The sequence below is a fragment of the Camarhynchus parvulus genome, chromosome 5, assembly GCF_901933205.1.
Source record: "Camarhynchus parvulus chromosome 5, STF_HiC, whole genome shotgun sequence".
NCBI lineage: Eukaryota > Metazoa > Chordata > Aves > Passeriformes > Thraupidae > Camarhynchus > Camarhynchus parvulus.
Window position 1 is genome coordinate 5,120,554 of NC_044575.1, and position 21,999 is coordinate 5,142,552.

General features: G+C 37.3%; 1 protein-coding gene across 8 annotated transcripts in view; it reads left to right on the forward strand.

The window, feature by feature from the left end:
* Positions 1-21,999, forward strand: part of GAS2 (growth arrest specific 2) — an 89,362-nt gene that overhangs the window by 22,322 nt on the left and 45,041 nt on the right. For all 8 annotated transcript variants that reach the window (XM_030948668.1, XM_030948662.1, XM_030948665.1 and 5 more), the window contains 2 exons: positions 11,440-11,581; positions 21,253-21,316. In XM_030948668.1, coding sequence (XP_030804528.1) covers positions 11,440-11,581; positions 21,253-21,316 — 206 coding nt within the window. The remainder of the gene's footprint in view (positions 1-11,439; positions 11,582-21,252; positions 21,317-21,999) is intronic.

Consider the following 21,999-nt stretch of genomic DNA (forward strand, 5'->3'; position numbering starts at 1 on the left):
GTTTGGCAGCCTCTGGTGCTGTTTGGGCAGTCTCTGCATGTTGCTATTGTGAGCCTAATGCCATAAAAAGCACCTTTGGATATCATAATAGGTACTCTGTGTCTTCCATGAATCTGGCTACTTTGCTGTTTGAGTGGTTAATATTCACTAATAAGGTATTAAAAGCATTTCAGTTTCTAGAGAGGAAGCATTTAAAAATTCTTCATTTCAGAAGATGTTAGGTCCTAGGATTCTTTTGCAAATCCCAGAATGTGGCATTCATATTTTCTGGAAAAATCCCTTTACTCAGGATTTTTCTCCTGGGAAGCTGAGAAGCCTCAGAGAAAAAGGAAAACAGTTATTATCTCATTTCCTTCCCCTGTGTTTTGCTCATGTGGAATGTGTTTGGTGATTGTTTATCCACAGGTGATTGTTTCATAGGATTCTGGTGTGAGTTGTTTTGGCTCAATGGCCAGTCAGTGCCAAGCTGTGCTGGGACTCTTTCCAGAGTCAGGAGTTTTCATTATTAGCTTTTTAGCCTTCTGTAAGTATCCTTTCTTTATTAAGTATACTAAGTATTCTTTAGTATAGTATAGGATAGTATTGTTTAATATAATATAGTATCATAAAATAATAAATTAGCCTTCTGAGTACATGGAGTCAGATTCATCGTTCCTCCCTTCATTTGGGCACCTTGCAAATACAATACCAGAAGACAATGTTCTTCATTGTTAAGCAGCTAAACCATGCTTCAAAACTTGGTAAGTCTGAAAGCTTTGGTGTTGTATCTGTTCCTTTGCTACAAACAGACAAAATTTTTGAGTCTTAGATGAAAATGGATTTTTTAAACAGGGAGGGCAGTTTGACTATATAATGTATTTCCTAAGTAACTTTTTTCCTCTTTCTGGAGATTTTTAGAGTCATAAGTCTAATAATGTACATTTATAACATGACAAGGAGATGACTGGCATCAATCTTAATAAATACTCAAGATTTTAATACTAGTAACTTGTTGAAACTACCTGTGCTGATGCTAATGGAGTACTGTCTTGAAACTACAGACTTATTATTATAGCAGCAGCTATTCCATGAGAGTAATTGATGTTGCACTATGCCATTTTGTAATTCTCTCCCATTGACTTGCATTTCTTCTCCACAGTCTCCTGTCAGTATTTTACTTTTCCTGACAGATAGTTAATTTGAGAATTTCACAGCTGCACAAATAAATCCAGAGCATCAAGACACGTGCAGTATGCACAGAGCCCACATTTGATTTATTTGGCTTAGTTCAGTAAGACCAGTAAAAAAGATATAAAGATAAGCATAAATAAACTGTGTTAATTGTTGTTACCATTTTTGTTGGCAGGGCACAGTAGTGTGCCCACCATTCTTGGAGCTGCTGCTATATTTACAAACACTCCACTTAAAGTAATGTCTTCATGAAGCAGGTTGAAGATGAATTATCTTTGAGAGTCATGCATTTTAAGAGTTACAGTTAAAAGAATCCGTACCAATTATTCGGAATTAGATATGGAGTCTGGATCTTGCTCTTAGACCCCAGATGGCCAAGCTGAAAGTCTGATCTAATCAACATGGTGGTTTTATTTATACTGTAGGCTTCAGTTTCTCAAGATTATCTGTGCCCTATAGATGGGATGAATTCTGTAAGCTTGGTGCCTTGAACCTTCTGCCCAGTGTAGAGAGACTTCAGCTGCATCAGTGACGTCAGGTCCAGGTCCCCTCTGTGAGTTATAAGTCTGACTCTCCAGTTGAGGATTTCATTAATAGGGCTGCATAAATTGTTAGGCTATGAACATATCCTTTAGGGTCTGGAGCAGCAATTTGCTTTTCTGCACACTGATACTTTCTGGACTTATTTTGCAATAAAATCTCATGGAGCCAACTTCTAGTCATATGCTTGATAGATGTGACTCTCAGTTTCTTGGGAAGATTAAAAAACTACAGCATTGTCTTTTTGTGTATTAATCTTTCTAGTGGCAGACTGATGTGAGTGTGAGAGGGAAAGATTGATCTTGCAAAATGATTCACAAGTGCTGATCCATCTAGGATTTCCACAAGGCTGCAAAGCTGCTTGTCAGAGAACTCTGTATGTTTCTCAGTCATGTCCAATAGCTTGCTCGTTCAGCTGGGTTGCTACCAGGTTTCTTGCAGATATTGAAGGATTTTTCTGCAGTAGGTCCCTTGCACAAACCTTCTGTGCCTAAGCAAATACTCCTACAACTAAAGTTTTTGCTTGCAGGAGGATTGCATGGCACAGTAAAGTGGTGTTGTCCATCAGACTATGAAAGCAGATTTCTGAACAATTCCAAGGATATTATGTGTTTGTCTGCTTGGCATGTTCCAGGTGAATACATTGAACTACTTAAAAAGGTTTTAAATGCACTTCCAGCCATGCACTGTGTTGGAAGCAGAGCTATGCAATCCTGGACACTAAGACATCATATGTCTCTGGATTGTTCCTCTCATTGATATTTGTCCTTGGGCAGGCATGGTTTGTTCCCTGGTTTGGCTGAAGAGCAGTGGATGTGAACTGGCCTTGCTCTTTTCAGTGATTCTCCTGCACACCTCTCTATCTGCTTCTGTTTAACATTGAAGAAATAACAAGAATTTGCATCACAAGCTAGTTGTCAGGGAAAAAGCAGGGCAGATTTAAGTATTTAACTACTTGGTAGTCCAACTTTGGGAAATATAATGATTCAGACTGCAAATCAGGTCATGAGAACCAAATTTTGATTTCTAATAATTTAATTTAACAAGAGAACACCAAGTTTTTTTCCAGAAATTTTTAAATACCATTGGATTTGTATGGAATGCTAATACTTAAACACTTCATAAAATTTATGTTAAACCTGGATGTTTTCATAACATTTTTGCCATTACTTCAATACATGTATCAAAGATAGGGATGGCATGTTTTCTGAGAGAAATTTATAAAAAGCCATTTTTAGACTTGCTGGATTTTGCCTCTTATATGAAATGCATTGTTATGTTCCTATTACTTATTTTGTAAAGTATTTAAAGCAAACTATAGACATCTTTGTAGCAGATCTTTCTATTTTGCTTTTTATTTAGACTAATAGGAATAGTCTGGAACAGAAATGTAACAGAGACTTGCATGGAAATTACCTTATAACTTCAGAAAACAACATAATTTAGACCAACTGTCTTCAGTTTATGGTGCAGTTCTTAGGTCTAAGTTAGTGGTAGCAGTTCTCTGGGAATAAGGAAGAACTACAGACTTTGATGCAATTATCAATAGGTACTCCTGAACCAAGATAAGCCAGAATTTCTGAAGCAATGCGAATGGTGAACATAAGTAATGACTACAATGCAGAAGAAGAAAACAAATTCCCTTTGAGGCATAGACATCAATTTATAGCTACCATAATTATGTTTAATTTGTTTATTTGAATAAATATTTGAAATTGTGTTTGTTTATGTAAATCAGCCCCAAAGGCTTCAAGTATGCAGTAAAGCTTTGCACTTAACTTGAGGCTGATTTAAGGCTGATTTAGAAATTTTCTTGTATAGATAAACACTCCATGTTTTTCAAATCATGAAAGTTTTCAAGTTCCACACCTGTTTAGAATTCCCTGGGCTCTAGCAGTTTACTTGTGATTTTTAATGGGAAAACTTACAGAAATTCAGATTCTTTGTCATAAAGACAAAGATGCATTTTTTTCTCAAAAATTACTATCCAGAGCTTTGGAGGATTAGATTTACCTGCAGAGAGGTTCATGCTAAATTCCTCCTGAAGGTTTTCAGCATCTGCATAAAAATTTCATCTTTGTTAAACATCTGAAAATTCAGAAAGCAAACAGATAAAGCATCTCAAAAAATTCTGTATTTCTTTGGACTGTCTAGATATTTCAGAGTCTTCCTTGACATTTGCCTCATGGGAGGTAATGCACTATTTGGAACTAATCTTAGAGAAAAGGGCTGGAAAACCCTCACCTTGTCTTGCACTTCAGAATGTCACAAAATGTGAGATTGCTCATTGGGAGAAAACCAGGTGGAAGAGAAAGAGGAGGCATAATGGTAATACAGTGTATATCCACTATTATCAAGGAGTTTGAATAGATTCTTACATTTGTTATTTAGACTGACAGTGAAAGGCTATTCACTATAATTCCATGGATCAAAGTACCATGTTATTTGACCCCACTGTCAGTGAAATTATGCAAACCTTTTTCAATAAGAAATTTTAGAACCTGTGATGTGTTTTGATGAACTTCAACCATTTAGTAAGAATTTTTTTGAAGCATTTTCCTTAGCTTGGGTTTTTCTGGAATAATAAAGGGGTAAAGTGATTTTGAAATTGCTCTTACTAAAATTAGTTGCTTTTGCCAAGTTTAGTGGGTTTTATGCTTTATTTTGAGATAATCATGTCCCCTTTAGGAATGTGATATTTCATAAAACATAATTGGGTAATACATAAGATGCTTTTAAAAATATGTCCCATGAAAATCCACATGATTCACAGATTTCACCATTTATATATCATGGAAATACTTTCACATCTCATGGAATAATTGGTGCTTATTGGCATGTTCATTCACAAGTCGTGCTGTGTGACAGTGCCACAAAAAATGCAATTCTTCTGTTAATTGCAATCCTCCAATTTTTTTCTCATTTAATTGTAATAAAAATGAGGGAAATTCAGAAACTAGGATTCTTTTTGTCTTCTTCAACTAACTCTTTGCTAATTCAGCTCTGAGTTCTGAGGTTGTGATGGGGAAGAGCTCAGGATCATCTACCAAGGATAAGGTGTAATTGCTCTCTGAAAGAGCAACTGTGAGAATTGCCACATTGTGTTCTAATCAAATGTTATTGAAGCCCATTATGAAATGCCAATTTTAAAAATCCCCATCTAAATGTTAGTTCTGAAACCCAGAGACCTGAGGGAAAAACACAGACCATTTATTCAAGGTGAATGAACTACTGAACCCCTGTTTTCATGGATACTGTAGGGAGGTCTTTGACATGGCTTACCCTGGTGTCTCTTGATGATATTAATTATTTTTATTGACATATTGTAAATATGTTAGGGATTCCAAAGTATTCACAAATGTTTTCTTAGAATCTAGAAAGTTGATAATGAGTGATTTTTTGACTTTTGATGATCTCGGTGGTTATTATATGGGGTAGAAATCAACACATGATCTGTAAACTTGAAATCCAATTTCCTATTCCATTAAAATGATGTGATATGACAATGTAAAGACTGTGTTTCCCTGAAGGACAATGTTTCGCTGCTTGTTAAGTGAATTGCTTAGGGATGCTTGCTTTGTTGTGTGTTCAATGTTATTTTTCATCAATCTAGAAGTTGTTCTTAGTTCTGTGTCTGTGGAAAAGTTTGGCTTTGTTTTTGTCTCCTAAGTCTTCAGAACTTCCTTGCTGAGTTTTCTTTTCTAAATTTGCCCTGGGGTTTAAATTCTATTTTGCAGCTTTAGGAGGGCTGAGGGGTTTATATTTTTTTCTTAGTTTCTTTTCAGTGGGAAATGTTTAATTTTAAATTCTATGTATATATTTCCATCTTCTGTTTTACATGTGCATTTAGCACATTCTTTTGACCGTTGGTCCAGTTGTTTAAGAACACTTGAGCAAAATGAGGAAAGAATTGAAGGAGGAAAAGGATTGGTACTGACCGCAGAGCTAAGTGAAAAGGCAAATGGTAGAAAGTTTTGAAATAGATACATGTTCTGTCTAGCTGATATGATCACATTTCAGTAGGAATTTATGCTCACATAACACTAAATGGCCTAGCTAGACACCACAGCAGTTAGGTGCTGCATAGCCTAATTTCCCCCGCAAACCCCCATTTTGGTTAATGTAGGTCATCAGGAGATAAAAGCAAATTTTTCCTGTGAGTACCTAGTAACTGTAACCCTCTTTCATAGCAGACAAATGGCTCATCATTTTCTTTTTATTCAAGCATAAGTGATAGTTCAAAATGTCCTGAAATCATCTTTTCAAAGAGGGAAATATGGTGAACAATCTTCAAAATACAGGTCAAGTCTGTCTGCCGTAAATAAATGGGGACTTTAGCATGTGTTGGTGAACTCGTTTTGGAAAAAGCAGTACAAAAAATCCATTTTTCCATGTGATTTCAGAGCATCCATGTAAGAGAGTCCCTTTTGGATTTAGAAGTGAACCTGACAGCATTTTTCCAGGATTGCATCATATGTTTCACTCGCACTTTCACATCCTGTATTAAACCACATGCGTGCACGTCAACAAGACAAGATTGTAAAAGGAGTGTGACTGGGGAATTGTTTTCCTGATACTTGATAGGAGTAATTGCAGCCACTGCTGCTTCAAAGCAACTGTGGTCATACTATACTATGTCAACAAAAGTCAGTTTTGCCATGTGGAAACCTAATTATTTCAGAATGATCTGTTAGAAAGCACTTTTGAAATAGTCAGGCCATTTATACAACTCAGTGAAAAATATTTGTGCACGAAACCTTTCTTGAATAAAAGCTTTCATGTGTTATAGTTTGAGCAGTACAGTGACAGTTTTGGAAATATTAAAAAAGTAGACTTCTGTTTAAGAGGTGGTAGGAAAATTTAGTAGGTGATTAGAAAATATGAGTATTTCCCTATGATTTGTGTGATAAACCTGGTAGGGCTATTACTGAATAGAAAAGAGGGTGGGGTTTTTTGCTGTTCTCTTCAGCAAGACCCTAAAACTATGGGACATGGGATGAAACTTTTATATATTTTAGTAAAATCATGCAATGTCAGGGATATTTGTCTATGTAGTATTTGCTCCAGAAAATGACTCGCTTTTGTGGTCTTTTTGGTCGTTAAATTATGTAGCTGTTGTTCACAACAATGTCTTGTTTTTACATGTGGTTGTTTGTCACTTCTGAGCTGTTCAGGACATCTGTTAATCAAACTTTTTCTCTGTCACTATGAAATTAAGAATATCTCAAATTTGCTTAGTTAAGTGTGATGTTCTGTACCTAGACTCTTACTATTTGCTGTAAGTAGCTCTTACTACCAGAAATGTCCTTTTGAAAGACACTGTGAAGGAATGCTGTGAGTTCCATGAATGTCTAAGCTTCATAGTGAACTAGGTTAAATGATGTGTTTAAAAGTCTTACTTGTCAAGGCATAGAATTGTAATTTATGTGTATGAAATTTCAGGTGATTACTGACACATAAACCATCTGTTCTGAATTGCTCTTCTTGAGAAAAATTCTGTGTTCAGTCACTGCAATATACATCAGTCAAAAGATACAAAACATTTAGAACCAGATTTATCAATGTGTTGTTAGTACTGGGGAGCAGCAGTGACCCAAGGGTCTGTGGGGGTTTTCTGCATTCCTGCCAGGCACTGCAATGCCTTCCCAATGGCTCCTGGGGAGAGAGGCAGTGCAGGCTCTCCTGGCTGTCTCCTCACTCCTTCTCCTGGCTATGTCCTCACTCCTGGCTGTCTCCTCACTCCTCAGCTCTGCTCCTGCTGAGGGCTCTGTGCCACAGCAGCTCCTGCTCTCCAGGACCATGCTGGAGGCTCAGGGCCAAGGAGAGCAGATGGGCTATGCCCACAGTGAGCCCGAATCCCCACTGGATGCCAGATGGCAGCCACCAGTCACACACACAAGAATTTCTTTGTTGTATTGTTTAGTTTGGGGGGTTTGGGGCTTTTGTTGTTGTTTTGGGGTTTTTTTTTGCTGTTCAGTAGTTCTAAGGTAATCTAAGTGGTTTATTACAGACTTCCAGAACAGTGTTGAGTATCCTTAGCAGGGTTTCAAAGGATATAGGCTGTTTGTTATGGTTGTCTCAGCACAAAGCAGATAAAGGTACAGAACTGTCTAGAGCTGTGTGGAAGGAAACAAACCCCAGTATGATGTCACTAGCTCTTCTGAGCTTTTCCTGGCATTAGAAACAGACGTTTTTTCTTGGTGAAGACTCACTAGTTTTCTGCAAAGGCAAGTCTGAGAACATGGACACTGGAAAAATCCAGAGATGAGAACTGAAGAGGGAACTGAGAGGTGACACGATTTGACACTGCAGGTCTGCTTTTACATATAAAATAACTATCCTTATCTCCTTTCCATTCTCTCTGAAATTCTTGTGCACAAGTCTGCAAGTGCCAGGAATACTGGAGCTGGCTTCTTGGCATCTTCTTCCTGTCACAGTGCTGTTCATCCATAATAGATGATCCAGAATTTGTGCTTTTATTTTGATGTAAAAAATCAAAAATTACAAAGAGTAGTGTCAGATATCATTTATTTGGTCCCCTTATGTTGCCTGTTAACTCAGTTGATTGAACATCCATGTATCACTTCAGATAATCTGGTCCAAGCAGAGATTATATGGGAAAAGAATTTCATTCTGTTTGATTTTCTTGTTGTTAAACCAATTTAGAGCTGCTGATAATTTGATTCAGTGAGAATGTGATCAAGCATGATGTACGTACAGTGGATGTTTTATGTAACTGGATTGATAGAGGGCTATGAAATGCCCCCTCTTTGCACCTACTGACAAGATGGAGTTAATTATAAAGTACTGAGTGTTTCTGATTCCACTGAAGCACTATAAACCAGACATTAATTGTCAAGACTTGAGGGAATCAAAATACCTTGTGACCAGCCTCCCCGAGACCCTGACCTGCACTCTCTGCCCATGGCCCAGAACCTCCCTTTTGGCTCAGCCCCTCTTCTTGCCAGAGCTGTGCTGTGAACAGACCAGCTCCAGCCTGCCTGCTGACTTTCATGGCTGGGTCAGTGGAACCTAGCCTGGTTTGAGGGCTGGGTCATCAGTGGAACCTAGCCTGGTTTTTTTTTTTAGGGTAATCTTTTCATGGCTGGGTCAGTGTCTGCTGCAACCTAGCCTGGGAGGCTGAGTCCAGCCTTGTCTCCCTTCGCTGGCGTGTCTGCACCCTTGCCTTCCCCTGATTCACACTAGACCCCGAACAGACGGATCCCTCCTCTAACAGAACAATTTTCTACAGCTCTCATATTCCCAGCACTGCCTTTTGTGGGTGCTCTGGGACTGCACCATTGGCAGTGAGGCCTGACACTGCCTGTACTGGGGTCATCGTTGGACCCTGGATGATCTTCCCTCATGGAGCAGCCCAGCTCCTGCTGCTCTCTGCCTTTTTCCCATTTTCCCTTGTGCCAGTCTAGTATCCCTGACCACTCTGCTTGTTCCTCTTTTGCACTGGAAGAGGCACAGTTGGGTTGAACCTTCTCTGGGAAATCATGTTGAAGAAGGGACTTCTTGAAGGTTTCTGCAATGTTTTAGTGAAAAATCATGAAATGGAAGTCTTGTTTTGACAGCTTTCCTCTGCAGCCTGGACTAGCTGACCTTCTTCCAACAGGCTGCCAGAGAATTGTGTGACTCCTTTTAAAAGAAGTGGGTGTACTTTTAAGACTATTACAGTTAGAGACTATATTAGATTTGTCCAGTTAAAATCTCCTGGGAAAGGGTAGGGGGAGACAGAGATGGACAAGTGCTGCATTACTGCTTCCTAAAGACTAAGTCACCAAGAGGAAATCCAGTGGGAGAAACTGCCTGTAGAGTATAAGTGTTTGTCTCAGAAGAGATACTCATTGTTTCTTTGAAGAAATTAGTGTAATATGAAAAGAGTGCTAGCCTAAAATATGTGTCAGCCAAGTGCTGACAGCTTTTTATTAACTTTTTTTTTAAGAAAAGAAAAAAAATCACTTATATGTAAGGAATTGAGAATTTATTTCCATTTTTTTCTTTTTTCTCCCTCCAGAAGAATGGAAAGGGGCAGAAATAATGTTTTGAAACTTCACTGTGCTCTGATCTGTAAGATTGTTCCATATCTAGAGCCCTTTTAAAGAATTCATGTTGTATAATTTTTTTTATTTATTCTGGATTAGAGAAGAGCTGTTTTTACTTCCCTGTTTCCTTCTTGCTTTCCCCTCCTTGTTCCAGGATGGTCCAGGAGGTGGTATGGTATCTGTGGCATAAGATAAGATTTTTTTGTTTAAAATAAAGTGCAAAATCAGTCAGTGTTTTATATAAATTATAGAAAAATAATAATATCTCCTTGCAAATAGCTTGAACCATAAATTAATTTTTCCAAAACAAGAAAACATAAATTGAGTAATTGGAATAAGAATCATGGGGGAATGAAAGCTAGATGGTGATTTGAGGAATAGATTTAATTGCATAAATCTCTGAGACATATTTACATATCTAAGACAATCAGTTAGTCCCCACTGACATCCTGGTAAGTACAGTGGTGATTATGCCTGTAGTTGTTCTATTTTCAGTTTATTTGGCCTATTGGGTAGATAGCAGTGAGTAGCTCAGTGCATGTAGGCATATTCTGCCATTTTATTGCTGCTGTCATATGTATAATATGTATAATATTTAAACTCCTTCTAAGCTGTGTTTAATACTGATATTATAGTGCTGTTGTGTCTTTTTTTTTTTCTCTGCTCTCCCCATTCCAGTAATTTTAAGCTAGGAATGAGTAGAGACACCATATTTGCAGTTTTCTACAAATTTCTGCAAGTTTTCTTAGCTCACTTTAGATTGAGTAACTACTGACTCCAGACAGAAGTAAAAATTGCATAAATCAGCATTGGAAAAACAGTGCATTCAAATCAACATAAGATCTGAATTCCTCCGTGATTTAGAGATCCCTAAAGTTACACAGCAACAATGTTTCATTTTCTGTCTTCACTTGGCCATGTAGTACAGCTATTTTTCATTTGAGGAAAAGAAGCCTTAAGTGAGAACTAAATGCTCAGGACTTCTTTTTTGTGTGTCTCAGTAAATGTGCCAATGCAGGCAGCAAGATTGCTGTGGTAATTGCTCTGCTTGGTGCAGATATGGATGCTGTATCAGCAGCATCCTTTCTGATATTGAAATCATGTGAATGGAACTGCTCTGGTGCAGTGAGAGCCTGTCTCTGTAGACCTTGACTTTGTACCTGCTGGATTTACCTGTGTTGTGCACTGGGCACTTCTGGGTGCTGTTAAACAGGAGACAGTGACCTTTCTGAGGTGTTTGGGCCTCAAGACCCATTCCTTTACACTATGATTACCTCCTAACATTGAACTGAAAGTAATTCACCCTTAATTGTGAGAAAGTTCAGCTCCTAGTTTAAAGTCTGTCTTTATAATATATATATTTTTTTTTAATTCAGTGAACTGGACCAGACACTAAATCCAAAGCCTATAGTTACTAATATTACTAAGAAGTAGCTAATGTTGGTTCAACTGCAACTTCATTGTGTGGGTTTTTGGACTTTTGGAAAGACTTTTTGGTTGAGAACTTCATGCTGTTAAATTCACTTCTCATGCTTCTCTGCTTGGAATTCTTTAATGGCCAAGGAAATAAGTTGGTGGGAATTACCCATCTATGCAAAACTTGCATAGTGATTTCATAATACTTAAGTATTATGATAGCATGTATCATTTAGCTAAATAAAGAATTCCTGTTTTTCAGACCTTACCAGTTCGGAAAATTCCATGCAAAGCCAATGCTCCTTCAGGGTCTTTCTTTGCACGGGACAACACAGCAAATTTCTTATCCTGGTGCAGAGATGTAGGTGTGGATGATACCTGCCTGTTTGAGTCAGAAGGTTTGGGTATGTATTTCTTTATTTTTATGTAGTAGTTGGTAATTTAAAATAACTTTTTCTTTGTGTTTAGCCTTGAAAGACAGAAAGGTTTTTAGTAGGTCTTGACTCTAAATCTGACCTTTGTTTGAATGTGTTAATTCTGCTGCTTGTCTGTAGAATGAAAAATGAAGTACACATCACATACTACTCATTTAAGTCAATTTTAAGAGGAACTTAAATGAGAGAAAACTCTTGCTATGTTTTCTTGCACACAAATGATTTTTCACCCCACGCATACTTTTGTGAGCATGGAATGCTGTTCCTTAGTTCAATGTATAAGATGGTGCTTTTCTGTTTTGGGAGAGCAGGATACAAGTGCATGCTCAGTTCTGTCTGCAGACATTTGGCTGGTTGTGGAGATTTAATGAATTGCACAGGAGGCGAGAAGATACAAAACTTTTCTATTTCCCATGCTGACCATTTTCCCCAGCTGGTTCCCTTGTGCAGTTCTGGACAAAAATTATCCAATACTACTGCTTCACAGTGTTTCATGAGAAGAATTGTACAGCTCAGGAAATCACTGCTCCAATTCTACATAGACTTCGTTGTTTTAACTCTTCTTTCTTCGGAGGAAATCTTATGAATCTTGACTTCACAATTTTTCAGCCAAATCTCATGAAATGAAGAGAGTCCAATGTTTGTTATCTGAAATCAGATAAAAGTGTAAAGCAGTCATGGTGACAGATCAGTTTCTCTGGAAGACAAATGAACACACTGTGCTGAGGCTTCTTTGTTCTGTTGCTGAAAAAAGCCTTTGCCCTGTTGAAGCTCTTACATGTGTTGTGACTGATCTAATCCCATTCTTTTACAGTCTTGTTCTGCTTCTGTAGTCTAGCACAGATATTTCTGAGAGAGTTTTTCTTTTTCATTTGTCTGTTCTTTTATCGTGGGAAGTTTTTAATTACATTATTTTATATGTCTGGGAGAAAATGCTTGACAGAGGACAGGTTAGTATCTCAAAGGTGACAAATAGTAAGTTGAATATATGTATTGACTCTGTTTTGTTAATTAAATCTTTAATATGAAATTCTTATTTGATATGGTAAATCGTGTGGGAGATGAACAATAATTGTAGTTTCAATGATTTGAAATGGTGAAGAAGTTGGACATTTACCTAGGACCAAGGAGCTTGTAAGCACCAGGAGTTGCAGACCTCCAGTGCCTGAGACAGGCAGAAGAACCTCTGGTTAATGGAATACTTCAAGGTATTTGAAGTTTGTGTTGCTATGGCAAGCACAGCTGTGTGTCATTGTTCCACAAACCTATTGTGCATTTTTAAGAAACTAGATCTTGCTTAGAGATGGAATTGACTTAGCTGGAATATGGATATTTCCTGATAATTAATTTTCACACATACGCAGTGCCTTGCCTGCCATAGTAAAACAGAGAGCAAATCCACCTGCAAAGGTGTGTTCCAGGTGTGTTCCAGAGGACTTCCTCTCTCAGAAAATAGAAGTGAAATATGACTGAGTGTGCAAATCTGTGCTCTGTTTTGCTTGATTATTGACTGATTTTCTTCACTGATTAAAAACTAGGTTCTGAGGTCTATTCCCTCATTGGATAATGTACTAGTAGAAAAGACTTATGTTGCTTGAAATAGATTAGGCCTTGATAACATTTTTGACCCATTTTTCTGAACTTGAGAAGGAGGTGGTAATCATCCCTTAAAAATAAAAAGATAAAACCAGTAGCTATTATTCTCCTTCAGTTAATCCTTAACTCAAAGTTTTGATTTTTTGAGAATTTCCTAATGCATTAGAAATAATAATAAGTCTTCACAGTTGCCAATCTAAAGCTTTTATGTTCCTCTCTCTCCCACAAATCACTTCACCAATGCATAGGAAGCAAAAATTCAGCAAAGGTAAGTAATATCAAAGGTTCTTTTCAAAGTAGTGAGAAATGTGTGTGAATGACATCTGTCTTTGCACTGCTTCATTGAATTCTGCATTTTTTTTTGTTATTAATTGTGATGAAATTATGGTTACAGAGGTAACTGGTTTTTGTATTTTCTTCTGTTTCTCCCCATGGCTAATAAGCTCAGTAAATTGGTGTGTAAATTGATAGTGATAATGTGGCTTTTTTCTGTCTGTATTGGAGAACCTTATTCTATCAATGTTCTCAATTGAGCAGACTTTTATCCTCATTTTTTACTCTTATTCTGTGTGCTTTATGGTATGCAAATACTGTGTTATTTAATTAAAGGCACATAGTAATATTTTCATCATGCTACTGTATCATATAAAACATTCCTGAGTTTTTTTTCTGGCAAATATGTATTCTAGAATTGTAAGAGTGATTTTGAAGATCTAGTGCACTGAAAGACTTGAATGATGGATTTATGGCACTGATTAAAAAAAAATACTAAGTGTGTTAGAGATCAGCAAAATGAACTCTATACTGGCTAAGAAATTGTTAATTGCTATTATTTCTCATTACTTAAAAATACTATATCTCATTGTTATAAATTCTGAAGAAGCCTTTGAAAATCATGCAAGTATAATGCACACAAATGCAGCAATCACTCCTAACTTTTTAGCACTGAGGCTCAAGTGGTACAAAGACATTTCTCACTGGGATGGAGCTGTCTCAAACAGAGACCAGAGCAGCTAGGGGCAGTCCATGCCTGCTGAGCCTGCAGGTAAGGGATGTTAATGGCAATCTTGAGTGTTCTTAGAGGCTGATCTGCAAAGGGTTAACATTGCAGGGCTGATCCACACAAGCAGCTGAGCAGACCTATTCATGTCATTTTACTCCTGTCCTTCACTTGTGGTCTAATTTAGCAATTTATGTAATTATTTAAAGTTAAGCACAGTTTCAAATGCTTTGTTGGATTTGGGCTATTCAGCTGAGCTCAACAAGGAAACAAGGTTGAAGTCTTCAAAATAAATAGAAGGAAAAGTAAATAGAATGGGAATCAGAGGTGCCTGATATGCTAGTAGATATGATTATGCTGTCTAATCACTAGTTACTTTAAATATCATTGGAAGAGAACAGTAGAGAGCTCAAAAGTTTGAAGACTTGTACTGCTAATTTGTTAGTAATCTATAATATGGTGTAGTTTGTCTTGCTGAATGTTATCTTGCTTTAACATAAGTTAAAATGCCAACAAATTGGAAACAGTTTCCTGTTAAGATTTGTAACAAAACCAGAGCTGACTGGTAGCAATTTATCCTTAAGTGCAGAGACATGTCAGGAAAGTCTCCAAGTTAATGCCTTTGCAAAGAAAAGGTGGCTGGGGAACCTGATGTATGAGCTGCAGCTCACACATGAGCATCTGTAAAAACTATAGCAACACAGTACATAGGGAAAATAAAAATAAATAATTTTTTAAAAATGCTAAAAATAGCAAGACAGTACGTAGGGATAATAAAAATAAATAATTTTTTAAAAATTGCTGAAAATAGCAACACAGTAGGTAGGGATAATAAAAATATTTAAAAATTGCTAAAAAAAGCAACACAGTACGTAGGGGTAATCTGGAGTGCTGCAAAATAGAGGGACACCATGTGTGCTCCCTGCACACATTGCAAAATTTAGCATGCTTGTCATATTTTTTACTTTTAAAGTTAGTGTATTTAAAGAAGGAATTAGCTTTGTTAATACCAAAAATTATGATCCAAAATCCAAATTTTGATCATCTGTGCAAATCTTGAGGTACAGTGTCGTTGAATGATCTTCTTAGATGTATCAGACTATGTGGGACTCTGAACGTGATGTGCTAACTCTCTCATGCAGTGTAAGGATATTAATACTGCCTTTAACTCCTCTGTTCCCATAAATATACTTTGTAAATTCCCCTGTAGGTAATAGCCCCTGTAGGGCTTTAGGGCAGATCCCCACAGCTCTGGTAATTTTCTTTATGGAAACATACTAGGTGGAGATATTTGTAATTTTGCTCATGCCTGAAGGGTATAATACTCAAAGAAAACTCCTCTTGGACAAATAAGAATGGTAAGATTTTCTGTGATTGCTTTAGTTCAGTGAACATAAGGCATATGTTCTGAACTCTTTGTGGTAATGGAGTGTTGTTGGATGATTATAGGATTTGGAACCAGTGAATATTCTGCATCTCTTCCATGATAAAGAATACCCAGCAAGAAAAGGGTTTGCCACTGATTGTGCCAGCATGCTGATGTGTCATCTGTTTTGGGCGGTGTTGAATGCTGTTGATGGTTAATCTTTTGTGCTTGTATATTCTGTGCATATATACACACAGGATGTGACATGGACTTCTTTTGATGCAACTGATTGATTTAAGTTTCATGGACAGGTTTCCTAAATTTAGTATTTTAGTGAAAATAGTGAACTGAAACACAAACACCTCTGATCTCTCTTCTTACATTGATGGTTTAAAGGTTATTTTAAAAAATACTCAAGTGTTGCTTGCTGAAAAATATTTTATACATGGGCAGGATTATTTTTTAAACTATTAATGTAGTTTATCTGTTTTCAAGATGGAAGTTTTTTCTGTTCTTTTATACTGAAACATCTACATATTGTAACACCATGTTCAAATTTACTTGAAGTTGCATCAGAATAAGATTTTGTCCCATCTTTCACAACTCTTTACTAAACTACTCATAATATTACTGAATTTGTGTCATTTTGAGGACTATAGAAGCATCCTAGACTCTTTGTTGTTACCAATGGACTTGCATGTTAAACTAATGAATTTCAGTAAATCATTAGTGTTCAGATGATCTCTATATCCCTTCTACATTAATTCTTTACTTAGAACTATCCTTAGATGTTTGACACCTGAATTATTTTGAGATTTCCATGAGTGATTGAGCTGAAAGGGGTAGGGAGTGTGGGGGAAGCACAAGTGTGTCACAGCATAACTCTGATGCAGAAGCAGGGGTAAGTTTGTTATAAGTTAACTGAGTGTTGACAAAAAAATATTGGAGGTTTTTTTTTTAAGAACAAAAAGCCTCTGTAGGATCAGAGTAAAAATGAAAGCAAAATGTGAGAGATAATAGGAAGAAGGACCAAAGGACCATCCTTTTGGAAAGCTTTCCCTAAACTAGTGTGAGTTCTGATGGCAGTTGGAAGCCTGTGATAGTAAATACTAAGGCACTTGGTAAAACTCTTTGCTTGTAGTGGGATAAGGAATGCATTAGAAACAGAAATCGTATTTACTTTTCATGATTCAGCTATGTCTGATATCTTAATCTCTTAAACAAAAAAAAGTTTATATTAGAAGGAAGACTGACTTCATTAAAAATGGTTTATAAAAGTGTTAGGAGCCAAGATTTGAAACTTGGCAGGAAGCTGTGAGAAGTTTATTTCTGTATTGGATAGTCTGTGTTTATTTCTGTGATTGGATATTCTACTAATGTAAAACAAACAAAAACAAAACAAAAACCCTGAATATTATTGCAAACTTTGAGTTTAAACCTGCTCAGTAAAGACATGGACTCCAAGTGCATTGTGTGTTCTGTCTACTCACTGTCACAGGTTCCATAATGCTGGAAGCAGAGGCTGCTCCTCCTCTGGTTCTCCTGGTGGCATCCAGGCACTGTCAGAGCCCAGGACATTCCTCTGGCTGCCCTGGGTGATTCCAGACCCTGGCAGGGGGCTCAGAGACCTTGGCATGGAGTTAAAGACACCTGTACCTTTGATTTTAGCCCATGGAAACAATTAGCAACTTTGTGTGAGGAGTTACAAGCCACAAGGGTTTGAGTAGAGTGATAGTTAATTTGTCACAGGGTGGAAAAGTAGAATTTTGGGGATTTAGAATGGGGGTTCAGGAGGCAAGATGGAGGAATCTGGGCATGTCCTGTCCTTCCTCTCCTTCTTCTTGTCCTCCATTTTCTGCTGTGATGGTGACACTTCTGGATTGGTTTAGGGTAGAGACAGACTGTCTAACATAGGTGATAGGCATTGGAAAATTATTGTAAATAAAGCACACGTAGTTCTTAGTATAAAAAGCTAACACCACCCCAAGGGCAGGGACTGTGCCACAACCCAACCTGTCAGACAGATCTCAGCAGGGCAGAGAAGGAATAGAATAGATAAGAAAAAATAAACAACCTTGAAAAACAGAGCTGAGGAATCCTGGCTTCTTCTTCTTCATTTGTGGGGCTGGGAAAAAAGGGACTTTTTAATACCTTGGGAACCATTTCAGCAACAGAAACCCGAGAAGGTAAGGACCTCTGGGGAAGCACAAAGGTTGAGTGAACAAAAGAGGAATACCTGTAAAAATAGAATGGGACAGCAACAAGATGGGAGCAGTGCGAAGAAATGTTATTGCCAGAGAGAAGCAAGGATAAAAACTTCCCGGAACTGAAAAGAAATTATTGGTAGCAAAGAGTGGCTAGAGGTAGCATGTAAAGATGCAGGCAATGAGGACAGCAAATAAGAAGCATTTAAAGAGATGAGATGAAAAGCAAAAAGGCAGGACACCTAAAATAAGCCAGACTTGTTTGCACTATTTCTCTATCTTCCCATTCTTGTCAAGCAAATGCCATCAGTGAGATTTTCTAGAAAGATGGATATTTCCATTCATTTTATGCAGAGGATCTGCAAAAAATGACATTTATTCGTCTCTGAAGTTCCCAAATACATATGCTGTATAGTCCTCAGGAATGCTGTTATTTTCTCTTTAGAAGCACTGTCTTATGAGATGACCTGGTGTTTGTTTTTGTGGTTGGTTATTGCCTGCACACGTCTTCATCCTCTAACAATGATGTCACTGTGCCACATTGTTCAGTGTGAAATGCATGAAATGTGTCTAGATTATGTTGATTCAGACTTGCTAAAGGTCTGTGAATTTTGTTTGGGTACATAATTTTTTAACTTTTTAAATCAAATTTTCTTCTAGCTACATTTATGGTTCTTTTTGCAAATAGTGGTGGTTGAACCTCTCTTTTTCTTCCTTTATAAAGTCATTCAGATGTACATATGTATGAATTGCAATTTACTTGGTTTGACTATTCCAAACCCACTTTATTCTATTTATTTTTTGGGGTGTGCCTTACTTTTTAAAATCAAGCTTTATTTTGGGGCTGTCACAACCAGTTTAAAACCAAAATAGCAGAATAGACTTCCAAGGGTCATGAATGTAACACTTTAAAAATACTGATTACTAGTAAAGGTAAATATTTAATGTAATTACTATGTTGTGGGAAGGAAGAATATTGAAATTAGCTGAATGTCCAAGTGTTCATCATTTATATTCTTAGTAACAGATGGCTGAAGAATAAATATATTTTTCCTAGTGCAGTTCCTGTTTAGTTTTCGTGCTCTGCAGTTTCACTTCTGGAATTATATTTGGATGAGATTAAAAGACAAATGCATACCTCTCAAAGGGCTGCACAGACACTAGGGGAAGATGTTGGGATGAGCATTCAGCTCACCCCACTTACACTTATCCATGTCAGTGGAGCTCAAGTTGAAGTCCCAGAGGCTGGAGGTCTGCCTTGGGGAATTGGTTACCCAGAGATATTCAAGGCTGTGGAGTCCCCTTTTGGCTCTCATACATACACAGAACAAAGTGATTGCTTTCAGAGCTTTAACTAGACATTAAAATATCTTTTTCATGCATTTGAGTTAGGTGAGTCTTTAGATTACCAAAAGTTTATATAGCTGTTGTCTTGACCTTAACTCACTAAAAACAAATTTATTTTGATGCTGTTTAGTTTTTTTTCGATTTATACAAAGAGTCACACAATTACTTTTTGGTCTCGATTCAATCTGAAATTGTGCAAATTTTTTTAATATTTTGGAAATTTTTAAAACCTGATTTTTTTACTCACAACATCATAAGGGCTATACTCTAGTAGGTATTTCTTAAGAGTAGATTACAATGTACTCATAATGACTATCTTCTCTTTTCTTCTGTTTTTCTTTTCTTCTTGAAGTTTTGGGGAGTTGATCATACAAACAGCCACAGACCTTTTTTGATTTATTGATTTTGGATTTGCTGAACTTCTTTACAGAACATTACCTATTCTGAATTGTGGAGGAAACAAAATGTATTGGTTTATGGGGGTATTTCATAATAGTTATACCTTGCCCCTGAAGGCAAGGGTGGCTGAGGTTCTTGCTAATAGATTCCTTTGGGCAGGTGAGAGTGAAACCACACTGAGTGACTAGTGTTTATATATATATATATATATATATGTATGTATATATATGGCAGGTTTATTTTAGATCACTTTGATTGCAATGGAAAGGAGGCATGAAGCCATTTTGGCTATTACCGTCTATAGAAATGCAGCAAAGCATGAAGATACCACTTAAGAAAATGTAGAGGGAAAAAGGATAAGAGCAGAGAGTGAAGTGAGACTTAATTGTTGCAATTTCAGTGTCTCTTGTTTAAAGTGATGTTGAGGGTAAGGCCATGAAGCACCGGGTTCAGTGGGATAAAATACAGTCAGGTTCAGGTGACAGCGCCCAGGGTGCCACCCCCAGGGTGAGGGTGTTCCAACACTGTGGGTCAGGTGCACTCCTCTGGTGGAAAGCCTCAGGAATTAGTCTGGGCACGTTTTGGGGGACTTTGGTGGTTTGTGACACCTGAGGCATGGCAGGTGCCTGTCACACCAGCGTGGCTGAGCCAGCTGTGCCCCATCAGAAGGGATGGATGCCTGCAGGCCCATGGGAGTGTCCCAGTACCTTCCATGGAGGGGAGATTTACACCTGAGCCAGTTCTGTAAGGGAGGACATTGCCGTGATAAAAAGCACTATTCCACTTGGCAGAATCTGCATCTTATGAGTCTTTTCCCTTATTTGGCTCAAAACCCAGCTTGTTGCTAAACAGAAGTTGGTTTGTCGTGGTGAGGGCGCAGCACCTCTGTGCCTGGACTGCTCTTACACAGCTGAGATATTTCACCCCCACACACCCAAAAACTCTCCCCCTCTCTTTCCAGTCAGGAGTGCAAACCTGGCCTCAGCAAAGCACCTGCTGCTTTTGCAAATGGATGGTTGGGACATTAACCCCTAACATTTCAATCTCTCACAAAAATGAGATCATGCTGTGTCACAGCTACTTCTGAATCATAAAAAAACTATTCAATGTGGAATCCAGGCATGCAGACTTACATTATATGTATGTATGCATAAAGAAGAAACTCTTTTTTGTCTGTTTGGGATTTTTATACTGTGAAGAACTGATTCCTAAAGCATTCTAGTTTCATATTTACTGTAGAGTACATGTGAAAAAAAAAATCAGGACCAAATTTATAGTGAGGTATGTCTTTGTTAATGCAACCTTGTTATTTTTTAAAACTAAATTGACTAAGAAAAATAGTGAACTAAAGAATATGAATTCTCTTAGTTTGTCAAAAGAAAAGTATCACTATAATTTTATTATTTTTGACTTTTTTCTAATTAAAGTGTTTTCAATACGCCAGATCTCTTGATTATTTTTAAATAGTTACGAACTGCTTGCAGATTACCAATTACCCCAAATAATTATTCAGTGATTTAGATAATTAAATGGAGCTTCTGAACTCTGAGAACCACTCATGAATCCCATCTTTTTTTATTCCAATAAAACTCTACTGCAAGCCAAAGAAAACAAACGTTTATCAGAGTCAAGAGTAACAGATGTTGATGATTAGGTTCCATTCCATCACTAAGATCTTTAAAATAGCTTTTATTTATCAATGTTTTCCATCTTCATTTTGCTTTTCTAGTACTCCACAAGCAGCCAAGGGAAGTGTGCCTTTGTTTGCTGGAACTTGGAAGAATTGCAGCAAGGTAGGTGAAAATATTCAGAGACTGTTGAAATATTTGCATTCTTGACAGCAGGGGCTGTTGACAGACATATTAAATCAGCACATCTCAAGATGACTTTTGTGCTCATTAGGTTCAAATAGAATGTTTGTCTTGATGTCACTCTTGAGGGCAGTTGTTATCAAATATTCCAAAATATCTGTACCTCAATGAAGATATTTGTAGGCCACCCTTCTATTAGGAGAGGAAGGGTTTTTTTTCTATAAAGCTTTGAGACATTTCTCCTTCTAAAGTCAGGTCTCTCTATAAACCACTGCAATTTAATAAAATTTACTGGTAATAAGGTGATCTTCACTAGATCTAAATCTGACCAAGATGATTTTAGCTGTGCTGGACCTTCAGTACATTGTTATGTTATCTTCAACATGAAGACAAAGACTTTTGCTAAGCAATCAAAATTACAGTAACTGGAATGTGATTTTCCCCCTTTTTGCAGATGTAGATTTAACCAGCATAATGCATAAGATTTACTGAAAAATACATGAGCAGCAGCACTGCTGCCCAGTCTTGCATGTAAATTGCAGTTGCATTCACTGATGTGTGTAAAGTTGGAGTACCTTGCTATTCAGATAGTTTCATTAATTTCAGAAGAATTCCTTGTGGTAACAATCAAGGTGAGGGAAACCCCTGTTTATTCCTAGTTTAAG